This window comes from Diadema antillarum, unplaced genomic scaffold, assembly GCF_040938485.1.
Source record: "Diadema antillarum isolate AM-2024a unplaced genomic scaffold, OU_Dant_1.0 seq00002197_RagTag, whole genome shotgun sequence".
In the NCBI taxonomy this organism is placed as follows: Eukaryota; Metazoa; Echinodermata; class Echinoidea; order Diadematoida; family Diadematidae; genus Diadema; species Diadema antillarum.
The window spans coordinates 1-21,468 of record NW_027272833.1 but is presented as its reverse complement, the minus strand read 5'-3'; the positions used below and the strand labels follow the sequence as shown (position 1 = coordinate 21,468).

General features: G+C 38.1%; 1 protein-coding gene across 1 annotated transcript; it reads right to left on the bottom strand.

Moving 5' to 3' along the window:
* Positions 1–2,582: 2,582 nt before the first annotated feature.
* LOC139714225 (transcription elongation factor 1 homolog) lies at positions 2,583–18,484 on the bottom strand. Its single transcript, XM_071625941.1, has 4 exons — positions 18,411–18,484; positions 8,991–9,118; positions 8,559–8,629; positions 2,583–4,742 (listed from the first exon to the last, which is right to left on the bottom strand). The coding sequence occupies exons 2-4, from the start codon at positions 9,104–9,106 to the stop codon at positions 4,678–4,680; spliced, it is 252 nt and encodes an 83-aa protein (XP_071482042.1). The 5' UTR covers positions 9,107–9,118; positions 18,411–18,484; the 3' UTR covers positions 2,583–4,677.
* Positions 18,485–21,468: the final 2,984 nt, after the last annotated feature.

The window sequence follows — 21,468 nt, the reverse complement described above, 5'->3', positions numbered from 1 at the left end:
AAGTTGAGATCAAACATGAAGTCACGAAATTAGACACGAGTCTCTGAATACTCAATTCTGATTGGCTGATACCTAACTTATGTTTGAGTTCCATACATAAACTATGATTGCATCTTCTTTTTTTTTTTGCAACAGGGCTCAGGAAGCCGAAGCCACAAAGAGCTCAGCAGACACCCTTCCCCCATATCCCACATGCTTTCCCAAAACAACACACACACACACACACACACACACACACACACATACAGGTGTATCACGATTCATCAACCATTGAAGTAGCATATTTCTGCTGTCCCTAACAGCAACAATTTCGAAATACATATGAAGAGTTTGTTCGCAAAAACCGATAAGTCCATACTTGCCAAATGGAAATATATGCGATTAAAGGTCAAGAAAAATAAAGAGAATAATAAGAACATTTTCGCTTCTTTTGACCATAACTTCAAAAATTTACCTTTATATGTAGTGACCAATATATCATTTAAAAGGTATTATTTTGTACTTTATGACATAGACCATACTTCAAAATCTTCAAAAATGGACTTATCGGTTTTTGCGAACAAACTCTTCATATATTTTATGTACCAATGGTGACAGATTGATTGTAGCATTAAACTGCATTTATTATATCAAGGCTGGACTGACATTGAAGAAAATTAAGCAACATGTACAGATTTACAATATTATCTTGTCATCCCAAGACCATTACTGTCTCCTCAAGAAAGAAACAAAATATAAATCAATATTCCATTCGCAAAAATCATAGATTTTGTTTTTAACCTCACATTTGAGCATAGTACCTTTCACATTAACCTTCACATTAGCCTTCACACAAGCATCCTTCAAAGAAAAGGAAATCTTTCTTTTTGGTATCATGGATGGAAATCATTTAGGCATGATTTAAACTTTTGCTCAAAGCATGAAAAAGTTGACAATTTTTTTCTATCACTTTGTAATTCATAAACTCATAAATGTGGCTTCCATGCCCACTCTTCACAGAATAAAAAAAAATGACATGCAATTTGAGCCATTCAAAATTACACAGGGTAGATAAATCCTATATAGACACCTGATGTTCACATGCAGTATTTGTTTTCTAAAATGTCAACTCATGTGCAAAACACATCTTGATCGTTGTGAACCATGTCACTATTTCAAGATAAGCAATATCCAAAAACACACACACAAAAAAAACTACACAAACTTTAAAAAATGAACAAAAAAAATTTCAACCTTGGGTAAATTTTTGGCATGATTCTTTCAAGCAATTTTACCCCATAGGATACAGACTGTCTTGCCATATTTAGGCCATAAATGACTCTCAAAATACACTACATTGCTTTAAATTACAAACCTTGGATGAACCAATAAATACGTAAACTGATTAATGGCAAATTATCATAAGCTGCAAATCAAATATTTTCCAGGCATTCTGGTAATCACCTAAATCATCATGACCGATCACCTACTTGGTCAGAAACAATCACCAGAAATAACATTTGCATGCATTTTTCAGGAATGATTGAAAAAAAAATCAGATTACCGTCACAGCATATACAGTTGAACCTCTCATATCTGGACAAGTCAGGACCGGGGCTCATCCGGATAAGGGATTTGGCCGGATACGGGAGACTCAATGCTTTATACATGTACATATACATATACATGTACTGATGTAGCCCATTGTAGTACCACATGTAGTAATGTGTATACTGCAACCTTTTCATTGTTACACTCAGTAACAGACCCCAAAATAGAGGTTTGCGTTTGCAAGAATGAAATCATTTTCTTTTATAAATTCTTGGGATGATTTACCTAAATAATTATTAAGAAATGTATCAAGTATATGTAATTCATGTGTGTTTGTGTAGGAGTTCTCAAGGAGTTGGGAATCCCCCTTTCCTCCCGTAATAATTTTAAAAAAATCACGGTGAGATTGCGTCCGTATAATAGAGAGATCTGGATAAAGGGAGGCCGGATAAGAGAGGTTCAACTGTAGTTATGTTGTCTGATATCGCATTACTACATGCAATATGCAAATTCCAACTTGATAATTCATCACAGCATTCCCCTGAATGAAGCAAAGTTGTTCGTCTGTTGTTGTTTTTTCTGATATTCCACTGAATACTATCCACAAATGATAAATTGCGTTGCACGATCACAAAGAGTTAGAACAAGTCAGTAGATACCTAACGGTACTCAGCGTGCCTGCCTGCCACAAAAATGCATTCAACATGTGTGCTTCTTTTTTTAATATCTCCCCTATTTACATATTTACATCAGCAATAACTTTGCTCTTTATATACACGGTCTATTCACACTGCTCAATGACATAAAGTCATAGTTCTCATTAAATAAAAATTAAAAGGCTCAATTGAGTTTGGACAAAATAAAGACATGGTTACAGCAGGCACACTCTTTATCCCACAGAGTAAAAAAAACACCAAAAAATTAAGTAAAAAATAATAATTTTAGTGGGAGCTTATGACACAATTGTAGATGCATTTTGCATTTACTCACGATAAGGGTGATTTATGAAATGATAAAGATCTGCTTCATTATTTTACAAAGCAATTAATACACATACAGATTGTTCAAGCAAGAGTATTACTCACACTCGGTCCCTTCCAAATAGTCCAAACACCCTTGGTTATCACCAAGGGCATGTTAGACTGGTCCAAGGGTACCTTGTGTTGTTATTCTTACTTTAAGAATGCTCTCACTGATGCATATTATTTGTATACTATCAGACCTCGTGTCTACGGTATTAAAGACGTGCATTTCAGTGAACCCACATGTCAGAGAATTATGCAACATGAAAAGACGGGGCTTAAAGGCCCCATGACATCAAATTCTTTTCCAGAACTAGTATTAATAGCAATGATAATCTGCTGATGCGAATGGGTCTTCACACATACCATTTTGTAATGTGATGCATATTTCAGCTGAATTTCGTCATGACAACATCACAAAAGGTATGAGAAATTTATCTTTTTTTTCTGTAAAAGGAAGAGCTTCGTGAGTGCAGAATCAGTTCCAAAATCTGCAATTCGTAGATCATTTTACATCAGAACAGGTCAAATAACATGATTGACAGGGGACCTTCAAATCAGTCCGAAAGTCATAGCTGTGGATACACTCTGATGATTAGCCTCGCAAAGAATCACTGTTTGACCTTGGACACCATTAATGCCCTTTCTAGAACCTCTTATGTGTGCTGCATGAAAACATACTAGTAGCAGCTTTTTCTTGAAAAAAAAAAAAAAAGAGGAAAGAATCCTAATTTGAGCCCTGACATAAACTGTAGAATGACATCAGAACCCTACCAGCCAAGCTGGTTTTATGCTGTACAACATTTCATTTATGTCTCAGCACGTCATACCACAGATAACTTGACTTATTTCCTGTGGCTCGAGTTGTTGCCATGGCGTATATCAATTGCACTCTATATAAACCAGCTACGCAGCTAGTTCATACTGCAGTGAACACTGCTAATTGGTGAGATGCAGAACTCTGCAGCAAACGGAAAAGAGCTAAACATTTGCACACCTTGGTCCTATGTAATTTCATGGCAACATTCACTTGAATATTTCACTTTCAATTCCATCAACAATCCTTACAATACTGTAGGTGGTAAATAACCCCTTTGAAATATACCAGGTACTGATATGCAAATTGGATGGTCTTCTCCCACTGATCAAAAGTAATAAAGGGTCAAAGGTCTACTTTACAATACTTCCTAATCATTCTCATATAGAGAAAAACAGCAATCCCTTTAAAACCTGGAATACTTATAAGCAAGAGAGGAAAAAATGAAGAAAAGAAAAAGAAATCAAATACCAGTACAGGTATTTCAAATGAATAATGGAGATTTAAAGGTATATACAATAAAGCAGGGGGCATCATGAAGACATGTTTTTGCATTTGCTGTGCTTACATTGGTCAATACATCAATACAATGCTAAACTTGTTAAACAACATTGGATTTTAAACATGTTCAGTAGACATAAACAAAGAAAAAAAATCATGTACTGCATCAAAGAAATATGAATCATGATTTCATCGTAATGATGTTCAAGCTGCTTGTGCTAAGACTAAAGAACAATGTTTAATTTCTAAAGCAAGAAATGTACATGACACCTCCACTACTGTTAGTCACCCCTAGTGATCAATTACTAATATAAATTGTAGATAAATGCAATGTTTTTGTTTTTCATTTTGTATGGAAATATTTTTTTTTTTTTGTATGACACAAAACACTCAACACTGCTGGTTCTGCTTTGCATGGAAAATGCAACCATCAAAAGTTTTACTGATAAATGAAGAGGAACAATGATCATGATTTCCACGCTGTCAATGTAGTGGCTGACTACAATTCATTTCTGCTCAGATCAGAAGATGACACAAGCTTTTAATTTTGCATCTACATGTAGCACTCTCCATTATCAATAACTACTTTCCATAAAAACATTAATGGTAGAGATGAGTAAATATATATACGCAGAAAAACTGAAAAATGAACCTGGTCAAAATATTGCCTTGACAGCATTATTCTGGAAAGTCACTTTTGCGAAAGAATGTGTACCGAAAGTGATGAAAAAAAGTTCCTGTTAAATGAAAAACAAAAATCATAAACATCAAGAGGCTAGAGAGAAACCAGGGGTGACGTCACTGGGGCTAGGCATTGGCTTGTTCGCAGGCATCGATCCAGTCGCTGTATACATCCACTGGTTCTGATAGATCTATGGATTGATTGACTGGTCAAGGAAAGAGAAGTGACCAAGGATTTCACATCATAAATGACCTCTGACACAACACTGGAAAAATCTTTACTTATCATATCTTTTATAATGTAACTTTTATGCATGCCCAGAATAGCTCTTTATGTGTCATGGAGTGACAACATTAGAAATGTCGACTAATATGGTAGATTACAAAGTGTCTGACAAAGTGTGTGAGAGAAGGATGAGATTAGCGGAACACTGTGCACAGCACTCTGGGAGCCTTAACAAGGAATTGCAAAAAGAGGAAGAAGTAGGGCCACTTTCGTTGAGTCTGTATAAAGAAGGACACAGGCTTTGATAGCATCAATGAACTGAGGACAGCCATGCTGGTCAATAGACACACTGCCTGCTATACAATGTTAACCAAGATAACCATATCAACTTTGTACACACTACTAAGCATAAGTTTGTTCACGATGGTTATAGTTACAAGTAAGATCACACAGATTACTCTTTCTAACACAGCTATAACAAATTGAAATCATAAAGTCAATAAGTGGGTTTTTAAAACCTTCCGGAATATTTCTAAAGATAAAGCTTTATGGATGAACAGGGGTAGGGCATTCCTAAGTTGGGGGGGGGGGGGGGGTAAGTAAATGCCATGAAGACATTGTTAACACATACGGTAGGCCTATTTGGGCATGGTATTTGTAAGATAGATATACATCAGAGCTAGAGCACAAGGGCAGTCAGCAACAGACTTTGTTTACAGTTCTTCAATTTTCTCTTTCAGCAGTAGGTTTGTTTCTGCAATCTTGACCATTCTAGTGTGACATAGCAAAATAGTGTGGTTGCTGAGTTTTACGGATAAACCAACTGCAAGGGTAAAATCTCGTTAAAGTACAACACTTCCTTTATTAAGAAGATTAGTACATGAAACACTACAAGGACAGTCAAGCAAAAAACAAGCTGATCGGACCATTGATTCTACCTAAATCTCTTACTCACTACTACTGAAAGACAAGGCAGCTAATATCATACAACTGTACAACTATCTTAAAGTATAAAATATGATTTTAACTTCTCAAAGGCACATTAGACAGGAGAGAGAGAAAAAAAGTCATTAAAGAAGATTAAGCAAATGTGAGATTCAGAGATCATGCCATCACCTAATAATATGGAACTTTAGTGTAAATTTTGCATATGGCTGCAACTAAGATCACTGCTCTCAAGGAGAAATAAATGAAATCATCATTGTTATTTTTGTTGGATCTGAAGTCAAATTCTACACGGAGCAGATATTTACTTTTGAAAGCATTCATGAGAGCAGAACACAGCTAAACCAAGATATTTTAAAGACTATGAGAAGGTGGAAACCTTGGATTCATTATTCTATTAGGGATGGAGGCCAAGTCTTGTCCATAGAATTTGCTTACTAATCAGATTTTTGTTTTTTTGTTTTTATTTTATGCTGACAAAAGAGTGTGCGGAACGAAGACTGCAAGGAAGTTATATGGTAACATGTACACAGCAGCATTTTAAAGAGTCACAAGTAACACACATGACAGATTTGCATTAGCCCAGCGCTGTAATTAGGACGAGCTTGCCATCTACAGTTTCTGTGTTGGGACTCCCTTACTTGGTTGACTCTTTCTTCGCCCCATTAAAACTTTTGTTCCTCCAACATCACAAATGCCACGTCCCAACTGTCCTCCCTCTCACCTTCATCATACTACACGTATACTACTCTTTTCTTTTTCCTTTCCCCCGCTGCCTGGAGTGACTCGCCTTGTCCTTTCTTATTCTCTCTGCGCTTCAAAAAATCCCAGGCCCTTCCTGGTCTTTGCCACAAAAAGTAATCTTTTGTACATGACATGTCAACCGTGTAATAGGCCAGGGAAATAAAAGTGCATCTTCCTCAAGTCCCATCAACTCATGATTCAAGCTGAGATCAAAGACTCGAGAAGAATTAAATATTCATGCTTGACTTCTCCTTTGCAGCACATCATGCTCATTTCAGATCATTGCCCAACTACCAGGTATGACCCTTACAGAGACCATTCAACAATCTATCTAGCTGAAAATGTATACAGGACCCTTCTGGAATTTTTTTTTTTTTTAGGACTCCCCATAATAGCAAAATAGACCTAAGTGAGTGACAAACTCAGACCTCATTTGAATTTGATTCCAAAATACAAACACCATAGTCATCATATTATATGAATGAGAAAGGCAGTGTTGCATTTGTTTACTATGTTGCTTCTGTTACTGTTTTTGTTACTTTCCCATAAAAAAATGAAAAATGATAATGAATCATTATAGATGAGCTTTGAGGTTGGGAAAAATATTCTATTAAAATAAAAAATACCAGCAATCAAAATGTAAATAATACTCTTGCTTTAAAGAAAAAAAAATGAATTCCCTTTAGATGAGCTTTGTAACAGCTAAAAAAAAAAATAAATAAATAAATAAATAAATAAATAAATAAATAAATAAAAAATGATAACATTAAAACAAGCAAAAACAAAAAACAGCAATCACTTTAAAACCCTGAACAGAATACTCTGGGTCTGCATCAGTAGACAAGTTACCTCTTTCATGGGTGAGTCAAACTAGAACATCTGACAATGGAAGACAGTTGTTACTGGATGCCAGGAAATAGACTGTTACACTGAGTCTGCAAACTGGAAGCCAGCCAAATATAAAAACGGGGGTTCAAGCATTCCTCACATATCAGTCCCATTTCTCATCTGCTTCACACAACTACTAGTAATGTCAACCGAGAACTTCCTATGCTAATCATCTCTTTTTATGGGGTATACACTGTGACTGCCCCCAGCTTACACACAGAAATCCCTTCTAGATGTCCTACTAAATATCATGACATATATTTCGTTGCTGTTCAGGTACACTTTACCCTGGGATGCCAAACTTATTAACAGCACTGCAGTATTCTGAGCAGTATTTCTGGTGGGAAAACATTTTTTTTCTACTTTTCCTATTTCATTTCCTACGATTAGGTGAAAAATAATATTCTCCATGAAGCCTGCAGTATTTTGGGCAAAAAAACAGTATAAACTACTGCAAAAAAGTAACAGTTGGCAACTCTGATTTAACCTTTCTTGGAAGTACTTGTATCTTAGAGAAAAAAAGCTTGTTTGTGGCTTGCTTGTCCCAGGTGAACATAAATCTATTTCTCGCACAATTAATAGGATTTTGGAGATGTCATAGCCTATGGCCTCTCGTTGAAATCCTAATATGGTATTAGTAATGAAAGATTACTTCGAGAGAAACTGTTTGAAAAAAAAAAAGTTTATTTGAATGGCTTATTGTTCAAATTTTAATGAAACTTCATACTAAAAGACAGCACTTTGGACTCTGTCAAGAACCCTATTAGCTTAGGGGTCTTTTTGGTTCACATTAGTATACATCATGAAAGAAGAGGCATTTTATATCTTTATTTTCTTTTTAAATAATGGGGGAATGAATGTCAAACTTTCCGAAATAGTTTAATCTTCTGCAACTCTAATGAAGCCTGCTTTGGTTATTGTAACCATAACCATTCTCGATTTGGAGCCGATGGGACTTTTTTTCAAGGCATGAAACTTTCGCAGATTACCACTGGCATTCAATACATTGTGTAGACAAAACCTTTCACATGCATTTTAGTCTCACAAATCTTGGCTCCTGGCGAAAATTGTGAAAGTTTCATGCATGTGAACATTTCTGATTTTACAGTATATGACACGGAGACATAGGAAACAGAGGGCATTTTGTTTTCAACTCACTTATGGTCACTATCAGCACAACAAAATGTAAAATGTAAAAGGATACATGTAATGCTTGTTTGAAAGTCCTCCAGGCAGACTCTGCAAGAGATAACGCCAACATTCCTGGTCCGATCCCTGCAATACAATAGGGCAAAGTGTATACAGTATATAAAAAAAGATAAGTCATGGAACATCACATTGTCTTGATAATGTCCAACATCCATTTCAATTTCAATTTCAATTTATTTTATTTTCCAGCAACAATTTTTCAGGATCATACACACCAAGTAACTGTATAAAACACACAATATTTCACCATCATGGAAATCAAAGACAATTCAAACTCAAACAAAAGAAGAAAAAAAATCAATGGTAACACATAATTCCAGGGGGAAACAAAAATCATTGCCCTGTTATATTTTCAAATGACCTGATTTCATGAACATGGTAAAATGACTGATAAAGATTCTAAAGAATGGAAACACTTGTTACTCACATCTTTACATCACATGACTTTTCATGGTTGCAGAAAGGGCATGTGAACTGTGTCTCCAGTGTTCCCAAGGTCTTCTTTTTTGCCTCAGGCTTGCGCTTTGATCGGCGACGTCCCATTATTCACAAAACCTAGGAGGAAAGAGGAAAAAGTAATAAAATAATGATAATAATAGTTATAATAATAATAATAATAATAACAATGATAATAATAATAATAATAATAATAATAATAATAATAACAATAATAATAATAATAACAAGGAAAAGTAGAAATTATGCGGTGCGTAATATATGTCCCCGCCGGAAGTAGCATTTTGTAGCAAAATGTACAATACAGGTCAAAAATCAAGGTCAAAGGTCAAAGAAGTCAAAGGTCAAAATTCTGTGTAGAAAGTTTTGAAGCCCTCACCTGCTGCCATCACATAAAGCAAACGGAATCGAAATCGGGTTAGAAATGGCGAAGGAGTAGCATTTTGTAGCCATTGTACAATATAGGTCAAAAATCAAGGTCAAAGGTCAAAGAAGTCAAAGGTCAAAATTCTGTGTAAAAGTTTTGAAGCCCTCACCTAGTGCCATCACATAAATCAAACGGAATCGAAATCGGGTTAGAAATGGCGAAGGAGTAGCATTTTGTAGCAAAATGTACAATACAGGTCAAAAATCAAGGTCAAAGGTCAAAGAAGTCAAAGGTCAAAATTCTGTGTAGAACTTTTGAAGCCCTTACCTAGTGCCATCACATAAAGCAAACAGAATCGAAATCGGGTTAGAAATGGCGAAGGAGTAGCATTTTGTAGCAAATTGTACAATACAGGTCAAAAATCAAGGTCAAAGGTCAAAGAAGTCAAAGGTCAAAATTCTGTGTAGAACTTTTGAAGCCCTTACCTAGTGCCATCACATAAAGCAAACAGAATCGAAATCGGGTTAGAAATGGCGAAGGAGTAGCATTTTGTAGCAAAATATACAATATAGGTCAAAGGTCAAGGTCAAAGGTCACAACTGAAATTCTGTGTAGAAGTTTCAAAGCTCCCACATAGTGCTATCATATAAAGCAAACAGAATCAAAATCGGCTCATAAATGACAGAGAAGTAGCAAACTGAACATTTTGATCACACACGGACGCACGGACGCACGGACACACGGACGGACACACGGACGGACACACGGACGGACACACACACGGACACACACACGTACGGAGCCCGTTTCATAGTCCCCTGCTCGAACTCGTTCGGCGGGGACAATAATACTTCTTCTTCTTCTTCTTCTTCTTGTTCTTATTATTATTACAGAGACTCCAACTCTCCCATTTTCGACGGGAGATCTCCCGCCGAAAATCCATTTTTGCAAAATCTCCCGTTCTCCCGCTTGAGATTTAATTTCTCCTGCCCTAGCTCTGTGTCTCCCGCTGGAAAGGATTTCTTAGTTATTGCTATTGTATGTTGAAAAAATAAGCCTTAGATAGCACCAGAGAGCATCTAGAACCCTAGGAACTTCGCGCTTCGCACACATGAACTTGGAGTCTCCCGTTCGCTAGGGGTTTCGGGCGGGAGAATCTCCAGATCAGAAGGTGCTTGGGGTTGGAGTCTCTGTTATTATTATTATTATTATTATTATTATTATTATTATTATTATCATTATTATTATTATCATTATTATTATTATCATCATTATTATTAATTAAAACTTACGATTGTACATTGCGCAAAATCCTGTCTGTAGAGTGCTCAAGACGCACTACCTCGGTCACTGGATATAGGCCTACAGTACATTAATTCAACTTACCACTGACAGTGCAACACAGATAACTCAAAATCATTCCCATAACCCATTCCCTTCCATCAATTAGACCATTCAATGTTCATGCAACCAGCACATAGTGTGATGTACAATTTGTACATCACAGATGCCTCGTGCAGAAGCCAATTATGACTTTCCTCTCACACTACAGTCAAACTAGTGTGAAATAAATAAGATTTGCACACACAATAATTGTCCCCGCCGAACGAGTTCGAGCAGGGGACTATGAAACGGGCTCCGTACGTGTGTGTGTCCGTGTGTCCGTCCGTCTGTCCGTCCGTCCGTCCGTGTGTCCGTGTGTCCGTGTGTCCGTGTGTGCGTCCGTGTGTGATCAAAATCTTCAATTTGCTACTTCTCTGTCATTTATGAGCCAATTTTGATTCTGTTTGCTTTATATGATAGCACTACATGGGAGCTTTGAAACTTCTACACAGAATTTCAGTCGTGACCTTTGACCTTGACCTTTGACCTATATTGTACATTTTGCTACAAAATGCTACTCCTTCGCCATTTCTAACCCGATTTCGATTCCGTTTGCTTTATGTGATGGCACTAGGTGAGGGCTTCAAAACTTCTACACAGAATTTTGACCTTTGACTTCTTTGACCTTTGACCTTGATTTTTTGACCTATATTGTACATTTTGCTACAAAATGCTACTCCTTCGCCATTTCTAACCCGATTTCGATTCCGTTTGCTTTATGTGATGGCACTAGGTGAGGGCTTCAAAACTTCTACACAGAATTTTGACCTTTGACTTCTTTGACCTTTGACCTTGATTTTTGACCTATATTGTACATTTTGCTACGAAATGCTACTCCTTCGCCATTTTTAACCCGATTTCGATTCCGTTTGCTTTATATGATGGCACTAGTTGAGGGCTTCAAAACTTCTACACAGAATTTTGACCTTTGACTTCTTTGACCTTTGACCTTGATTTTTGACCTATATTGTGCATTTTGCTACAGAATGCTACTCCTTCGCCATTTCTAACCCGATTTCGATTCCGTTTGCTTTATGTGATAGCACTAGGTGAGGGCTTCAAAACTTCTACACAGAATTTTGACCTTTGTCTTCTTTGACCTTTGACCTTGATTTTTGACCTATATTGTACATTGGCTACAAAATGCTACTCCTTCGCCATTTCTAACCCAATTTCGATTCCATTTGCTTTATGTGATGGCACTAGGTGAGGGCTTCAAAACTTCTACACAGAATTTTGACCTTTGACTTCTTTGACCTTTGACCTTGATTTTTTACCTATATTGCACATTTTGTTACAAAATGCTACTTCCGGCGGGGACATATGTTACGCACCGCGTAATTTCTACTTTTCCTTGTTTTCAAGGACTTTGGGCCAGTTTAGTGTGATTTGGGGGACTTGCATTTGATTTCTGTAGTTCTCGCAACTGGGGTCAGGAGCATTACAGATGTCAGCTTTCCACCAGAATGACTGGCTAACTTCAGAAGGTGATATGTGTTGAGAATGATAGTGAATTGGTAACTCTTATTTCTGCAGGCACCCAACAATATTTATGGCAATAATTTCACTATTGATTGTTGAATTTTGTTCGCAATGGTATTGTTGAGAAGCAGAAACATATCAGAATAGATAAGTGACAGAGTCTGGCCAGAACAGTGCATGACTCCTGGAACCCTGGATTGTCTTTTTAAAAATATCAGCAAAACACATCACTTCCATTATTACCCTAGCACGCATGCAAGTTTCTGCCCCCTGAAGAAAACATAGGAAATATTCTACAATTTCTATGCAACACTGTTTGGTTGCTGAAAGGTCTGACTCTAAGACCATTTGCTGATATTAAATGGGTTTGTCAAATACCGGTTAGTGATTGGCTAAACACAGTCACGTGATGGAGGCACATTGGTTATGTTCGCCCATGGGCAGAACATTTTTGTAATGTTCTCCCATGGGAAAACATTTTCACGTAGCAAATGGCAATCGATACCAAACGATTGAACGATCATATTTTTCACGCAATTGATAGGATAAATTTGCCTATTCCATACAATGTGAAAAAGCAGATTTGACTAACCCATGTAATATAACAGATGATGACTTTTGTTGTTGGGAACATGTACCAAACGTTCCATCCTCAGGGTTTGAAATGCTATTTCGGGAGGCTAATGCTATTTCGGGTGTCCCTCGACTTCATCTTGGGACTTATAACCTCCCTCAATAGCATTTCAAACCCTTCAGGTGGAACATTTGGTACGTGTATGTTCCCTCCCCCGCCAGTCATCATCTACATAATGTATACACATACAATATAGCCTACTAAACATAACTTGGTAACTTTACACTAGATGCATCTGAATAACAAAAGGCTAATCGTTCCTGATATGGCAGTGCAACCAGAGGTTGGTGGAGATGTGAGTAGAAATCTCATATATCAAGTAAAGTTGAGTCACTGACTACACTTCACTGTAGTGTTTGGTTACTAGCTAGCCCGATAACACTGTATCTCTACCCACTGGCACTAAAGTAGATGTCTACTGTCTGTCTAGACGTAAGACTACTAGTAATTACTACATGTCATGCTTGGAAAAGTGGCAATCATGCACTTTGCGGCGCCTTATTATCCGTACCTCATTCCCCGTGTGCCAGGGTGATATCCCATGAACCACCACGCACTGAGCAGCCAGCGAGGTGCTCTTGTTGTATATGGAACGCCATTTGACAAGTGTTAGCATCACATAAGCCCTCCTCACCCTGCGATTTTGACACAGCAAACACTTATATTATATTGGATGGCTATGAATGGGATACCAGGGAATATTGCACAAGTTAGGGCCAATATTGCACGAATCGAAGATGAGTGCAATATTGACCCTAACGAGTGCAATATCCCCTGGTATCCCATGAATCAGGGTCATCCAATATAATTATTATCATCTATACAATCAAGCAGAGCAAGCATAAACTGCACAAAATTACCCGGCTTCTACTCGTCTTGGAAGTTGACTCGGCAGTCACATCCCAGCGCTGAAAAGGGGAAGCCCCTAAAACTGCGTATGAAACAAACAACTAGCAAGATGTCTGCGCGCTTGTGAATTGTAACAAAATGACGCGCACTAGTAGCAAGCGTTTGCGCATTCAGCAAGCGCTCGCGCGATAGATGAGACAGAATTGAATATGGTGTGATCTTGAATGGCAAGTAACAACGGTAGCCTATGGAGAATTAATACGTTGGCCTATGCGTTTCGTTCAATATGCTCTGATATTGAACGGTAAAAATTGAGCGGACTACAATACGCGTTTTTAGTGCGCCGCTAAAACATCCTATATAGATGATAATGCGCGATATCGCATGTCTTTGCTCTCCGCTGCAGGATTATCGAGCTTTACATTTAAAATGCTGCATCGGAGAAAATTTGCAAGGTCATTGCACAATGTGTGAAGAAATCTGTGATATATGTAGTAGCTTCCCTTTGAACATCCTAGCTGGCCACATCAATTGAATATTATGCAAATACTGTATTTTAATGTCTCCTTCATTTATGCGCCGCCACCACAATTTGCGCAAGTCACCCGTCACAGGCAGGAGAGGCTGTGTGTGTATGTATGCATGTAGTGTCTGCCCGTACTGTATACGCTATAATTTTCGCGTACATAAATTTTCGCGAATTGCCGCTGTCACACATTTTCGCGAGTGGTTAAATTCGCGATTGGTGGACCAGAGAAAATATGAAGTGGCAAAGAAAGTGTGAATTTTCAACTTACTAGCAAATAAGAATGATACTAGTTATACACTGCATGAAAAAAACTTACCAAACTCTGCGAACTAGTAAGTTAGAATTCAACATTTTTGAAGTGGTTAAGTCCATCGCGCTAGATTTCTGACGAGTGGTCCCCTCTCTACAGTATTCGTAAGTAGACGTGGACGTGCGTAAACAAGCTTAGCCAGTATGGTCTGTTCGGTAAGCCGTGACATGATATACTAGTACTGAAATGTTCGTATCATCAAGGCAAGGGATTCATTTTGGAAGGTAATATTTTCGCGTGTTGTTAATTTCGCGAATAGCTCCCGACTCGCGAAATTCGCGAAAATAAAACCCCCGCGAAATATATAGCGTATACAGTATATCAGTAACTGTACAGACAGCAACAGACTGGCAGATCAGGGGGGTGTTTCATCAACGTTTATCAGCGCTGACAACTTGAATCACCATAGTAACAGTCAGTGACCAGAGCATCTCAGCCAATCAAAACCAAGGATTTTGCTGAAATTGTCAGCGCTGACAAACGTTGATGAAACACCCCCAGAGATTAGGGGGGATTTTTTTTTTCAAGTTGTCCATTATTTTACACAATAACTTCGCCACAGAGAGTGAACATACATACTACCATGTATATGCCCTCTGCAATAGGCTATTAAATAGTGATCACCTGCTTGAGATATCCCGCTGGGTTAGACTTCCATATTTCCCCCCCCCCCCTTTAAAATGAGAGACAGAAAGAAGGAGAAAGGGAAAGAGAGAGAAGGAAGACAACGTGTGAGAGGAGAGAAAACAATTTTTTCGACATTTTTTTTGGTAATATAACCCCCCCCCCAAAAAAAAAAAAAAAAAAACCCATGCCCCCATTTTTTACTAAACCCCCATCAAAATTATTGCCCTCTTTTAGAATGTCAACCTAGAGCTATTTTCACACAATTTTAGCGGGGGTACATATCGGGGGAGGGGGAGGGGGAGGGGAGGGGGAGGGGGAGGGGGAGGGGGGCACATATGGAAGTCTTTCCTAATGCAGTATTAATTCACAAAGGACGAAAGTTAACAACTGTTGAGTTGCGTTGCACAGCACAGCTGCCTGTCTCTGCTCGATCACGCTGCACAGGGCAGGGGGAATGAATTACCATTTATAGAGCAATGGTGTGGCATACCGTAAGTGCTTTCATTACTCACACACATCCAATGCGAGATCCCACACACCTGCACACAGTACCAAAACACATGCTGTCAACCTGCAGTGCCTGACAGGTATACCTGTACTTGAATTTGCATGAACTGCTCACACTGATAATATTATCATGATTATACTACTACTATTAGTGATACTGGTAACTAGAGCGTTAACTCCAAGACAAAGACAGCATTCGTCATTCAGCACTAGATGGTGCTCTCGCGCACGTACATTGTTTTCTACGCACGCAGTGCTCAACTTCTGAGCCCATTCACGACGATCGCGAGCTGTATCAGTTATGACTGGAGGTGCATTGATATCATTCTTTTCAAAAGAAATACGGCCGTATGGCAAACAACGTGTTCTAATCACAAAGCTGAACTACTTTTGCCTTCCTGTACATGGGTTTGCCTCTATCCTACCGCTAGTAGCCCGAGGAGGATGATCTGTTCAGCACGCTGAGTCAAAATTTCACACTCATTTGTCATGACCTTTGGTGTATTTTGTACTTAATCCACATTGCGCAAAATATGGCAGTATCGAAACTTCACTTTTTCCAAAATTGAAATGTTTTTCTGATTTTTTGAAAGAAAGACTTATCGACCTCACATAAGCGCATGTGGTAACAACAATAAACGAAATGGACCTTGCAATGCCTGGTATCAGTGAAATTGGCTGCCTGATCGGAGACCGCGAAGAGCTTCGCGCTTGCTGCCGCAGGAGTCGCAATGGATGTTGTGTGATATACAACTGCCATTCAGCGTATGCGGATGCCGCCCGCTGGCTCAGCGATAGGGAGCTCTCCACGTACGACGATGGGCGAATTGAAGGAAATTCGTGAAAGCGAAAGTTATGAAGATGCCAGATTTTTTCAAGAAAACAAAAAAAAATCGGCTGATTTAAACACTATTCATGTCTATAAGACTATATTACATATCAATCTACATAATAAATACCATATTTGATTTCATTTCATGGTTTGGTGTACATCTGATTTTCATATGATAAATGCTAACTACGTTGTAAGACCAAGATCACCTCTAGACGAGGGGACAGACGTATTTAAAACGTGGTACAGTAAAGACAAAAAAACAGACAAAAGTGCACGTGCACGACTCGAGTGCCGGAACGAACAGTGAATAAGTTTAGCATTGTTTAGGTAGAGCTGTGTAAATAATTAAATCACTAGCTCGAAAAACAGACTTATACAATCTAGTAGTACTAGTAGTACTAGTAGCAGACCGACTCAAAGTCTCTCGATGTAGAGTAAAAGCCCCAATTTTCGTCCGGCCTCCAAAATCCCGACACTTTATATCACTTATTCAAAGCCAGCAAATTCTACTGTCACAACACACGCATATCAGTACAATCACATCGTTTCATATACTGGCACACTCGTTCACCACAGGAAAGTGCCTGAGTCACCTTAAAAAATCCATCTAAATCCCAAATTTTGCCATCAAAAATGCAGAATCGCCACAACTTTTCCAAAGCATGCACAAATTAGGTCCCATGGAAAGAATCTGGGTCGCCGGAAAAGCGATAAAAATTGAAAATTACATCGTTCTGTTGCGAGATTTTTCACTTATCGCAAGCTCAGGAGTGTGATGGTATCTTTGAAGGCAACTCAAAAGAAAAACAAAATCTCCACACGTGCCGATGCAGTGAATAAATGTACAGGGGCTGAATGCAAGTGCAGAGTCACCAAAATTCGGACACAAACGAGCGCTCCAACGTTCCCGATGCAACCTTGTGCCAACAAGGTATGCAGGGATGCTAAGTTCAAAAAAATTTTATGAGTGAGATTTTCAGGACTCGGCATCTCGATGTGCGAATGTGCGCGCGAGCGAGTGGGAGGAGTTCCCCCCCGGCAGACGACAAGCTTTACGTAACACACGAAACGCACAGGCGTACGTAAAATGCTACCACGGTACCTCGGGTTGAGCGTTCGTGGTAGTTCATTGATTTTGTGAATCATCGCACAATCTACTCCGAAAAATTCAACATAAGGTTTGGATACCAACAAATCACCAAATTCAACTCAACCATTAGCAAAATACGATATATTTCTCTAGGTGGGTGGTATTACTGTTAAAATCAAACAAAATAAAAGACATTTTTTGTGGTCTTGCCGTGCCGTCAAAAGCGACGGTCGTTTACAACGTTTAAACACTTGTACAGGTCAGATTGCTGTGCTTTGCACAGCGGTCTGGTCAGGCTAAGTAAGCCTAGCCCTAGGCATGCCATCATACTAATACTATTCATATAGGACTTAGCCGGCCTTTGGCTTTGGCTTTACGTCGGAGCCTACCGACATACCGTACATTCCATCTGATATTTATGGATATGATTTTGTGGAGTATTATTTGAGTTGAACAAATATTGCAAAAAAGCTTTAGTGTCCGAAAATTGGGGGTTTTACTCTAGACTCTAAAGAGGATTCTAATTCTGGTCTAAACTTTATATCAATTTTATACTAGACTCTAGAAAAGAACAAGTCTACAGTAGACTGCTGCACTGCTTAATTCCACCGTCGAATGTAAACAAGTGGGACTGAGTTGAGAATAGGTTGCCTACTGACACAATACCCCGAGGTTCTGCTCCTTCGTATTTGAACCAACAACAACAGCCTACCACCTAAAAATCGCGTGAAGTAATTTGTTCAACAAATTCTCTTACTTCACCATTGGCTTTACTTACAGCTCGATAATTCGGCAGAGAATGTCGCCAAATCACAGCTCAGTCCAAACAACATGAGACGATGAAGCAGCGTGATTTTTCGATGTGGCGACAGTGGTCGAGCATGTGTTCACCACAAAACACACACGTACACACGCGATCCACACTCTCCATGATCAGTGTCAAAAACATACACGCTGCCCTCTCTCGTTCACTGCTGAGTGAATGAATGAATGAATGAATGAATGAATGAATGAATGAATGAATGAATGAATGAATGAATGAATGAATGAATAATAAATGAATGAATGAATGAATGAATGAATGAATTAATTAATTAATTAATTAATTCATGCATGAATGAATGAATAAATGAATGGCTTGATTAATTAATTAATTTATACATTTGGATAAATCATGATGATACATATTTGATAGGCCTACATATTGGTAGAGTTCCAAAAAAAAGTATATCATGCTAATCGAGCGTAGCCCATGAGGTTGATTACAAGAACCAATATCAACAAATTGACCAAAAACATCCATCTCTCATATCTTTTAAAATGATAAACACTACATGTCCAGTACGTATTTACAATAAGACTAACAATACCCTAATAACCATTGCCAGAAGAAGAAGAAGAATAGATTTCAGGTGAGCCTAAAGGCCTATTAAAATAGTGAATAATGACCATTATGGATTTTTCTCATTGAATCCAAGGAATAAAAAAAAAATCACCACGCATCTCCGCTTATACATCGAGTTATTCACTCAGCTCTTGTTTTTATAGTCTACCTTACATGATGCTGAATATTGTAATGTCTCATTGAAAAGTAAGTCCTGAAACGATCAACACTCCACATCTTCAGCAATTTTGCTACAGTATACATTCGAAGAACTTTGAAGTTAATTTATTGTCTTTTTATAATCAAATCATCATTTTCCCATGAAGACCGTGAAGTTTTCTTTTTCTATCAGGTGGTCTGTGTAAACGTATTCCAGAGTACGAAAATCAGAGGCCGCAGAATGGGGGAGGGGGGGGGGGGGGGGGGGGAGCCCCCACACCTAGTCTTGTTACTCTCCCAGTCTTGTCTCATGCTCATTATTTTGTTTATTGTTTTGTTTGTAACTGTTTGTCCGTCTGTCTCTTAGTGGGCTGCTAAACTTTTTATGCCAAACTTTTCGTACTGCTTTGTTGCTATATTCAGTCAAATTTTGCATCGAGTTTTTAATACAAGAGGGGCCCACACTCTACAAGCATTGTCTTTTTAGTGGGTCCCTCCATTTTTTCACACAGTGCATATTGACAATGCTTTCATTTTCGTTACCTCTGCAACAATTGCAATGCATTGATACTGTTAGTTTTTCCCATTATTGTTGTTTTCTTTGTACGAATTTACATGCATTGTTTCTGTCATTAAAGAAAGTGAGATTTATGTTTGTATTGCTTTGTTGTGGAAAATCAAATAAATTTGAACTTGAACTTGAACTTGAACCTACCCCCCCCCCCCCATTTGCGAGCCCCTGCGAAAATATAACACACGCACGCACTCACACACACATACACGCACACTTCTTAATAATAATAACAATATTTATAATGATAATGATAATAATGATAATCATTATTATTAGTTATTATTATCATTATCATTATTATTATTATTTTTGTTATTTTTATTATTATTATTATTATTAATATCATTATTATTATTATTATCATTATTTTTATTATCATTATCATTATCGTTATTATCATTATAAATTATCTTTACAGCGCTTTTTCCACTGGATACAAAGTGCTTGGCTATGAGATGTCATTCCTGGTCGTCAGTGGAGACGAAGAAATCATGCAAATTAACAGGCAGTGATTAATGATTTTTTTTTAATTCAAATGTCGTTCAATATCACAACATTTGTTTTCATAATGATATGAATACCAACAATAATTTCGTGTAGATCCATACAAATAAACCAAAAAGTATGATACTCATATACTAAGATCTTTACATTTTTCTATATCTAGTACCTTAACAAAGCATTCAGCTTCAATGTATGCAACAATATTCAATCAACAATGATTTAGCAAACAAACAAACAAACAAACAAACAGTAAATCAATCAATACATAGCCCAAGAGTCGTGACATACATCTTTTGACGTATACGCACACACAAGAGGAAAAAGAGGAAAAGTAGAAAAGCAAAACAAAACAAAGACCCGCTAAGGACTTCCACTTCCCCTGTAGTCCTCACTTATAGATACCCACTCACATTCCAACCCTATAACTTCAAATCATAAAATTCCATAATATATTCATCGCACACACACACACACACACACACACACGCACACACTCGCTTTTGGTTCTCAAAAAGGCGGGAGTTCGGGCCGCGTATCAAGGAAAAAAACTATTTTATAATCATAATAATATAATATATAACATGTAAAATATTGGTAACTTTCGAGAGGATCCACATTCTTTTCCCATATTATTATCAAAGGGTGAACTAAATGGGGGCATCGCGATGACCAAAGCTCAGCACTTCCCTTGATCCCACTCCCCCCCCCCCCCCCCCCCTCCTCGGCTACGGAACGGACTGATTTTGCAATAACTCCTTCCCATGGACACCTGCCAGAGTATTCTCGGGACTCGTCCTTCAAACATGTACGTGGCTGCCGGCCCCCATGAAAATGGAGGGGGGGGGGGGGAACAAATGCTAACAACAACAACAACAACAAACAAAACGATGATGCTGACAATTTCTTCGGCATTTAGTATCAAAAACCATGATGACAGGTACATTGTACATGGTAGGCCCTATGCTATCAATTCATATTATTATTTACTATTTCTCATTGTCTGTGTATTCTGATTATAAACCGAGGTATACGTCTTGAAGTAGATGATGGCAATATGAAATTAGACATAGAGCCTCCAAGACCCGTGCAGGTCATGCACATGAAAAATATTCCTTTTAATACACCTCGAACGTCCTGAATGGCTATTGGATTTATAAAGAAACAAGTGCATGACTATATAGAACCTGACAAGCAACCAATAATCGATCTGGAACA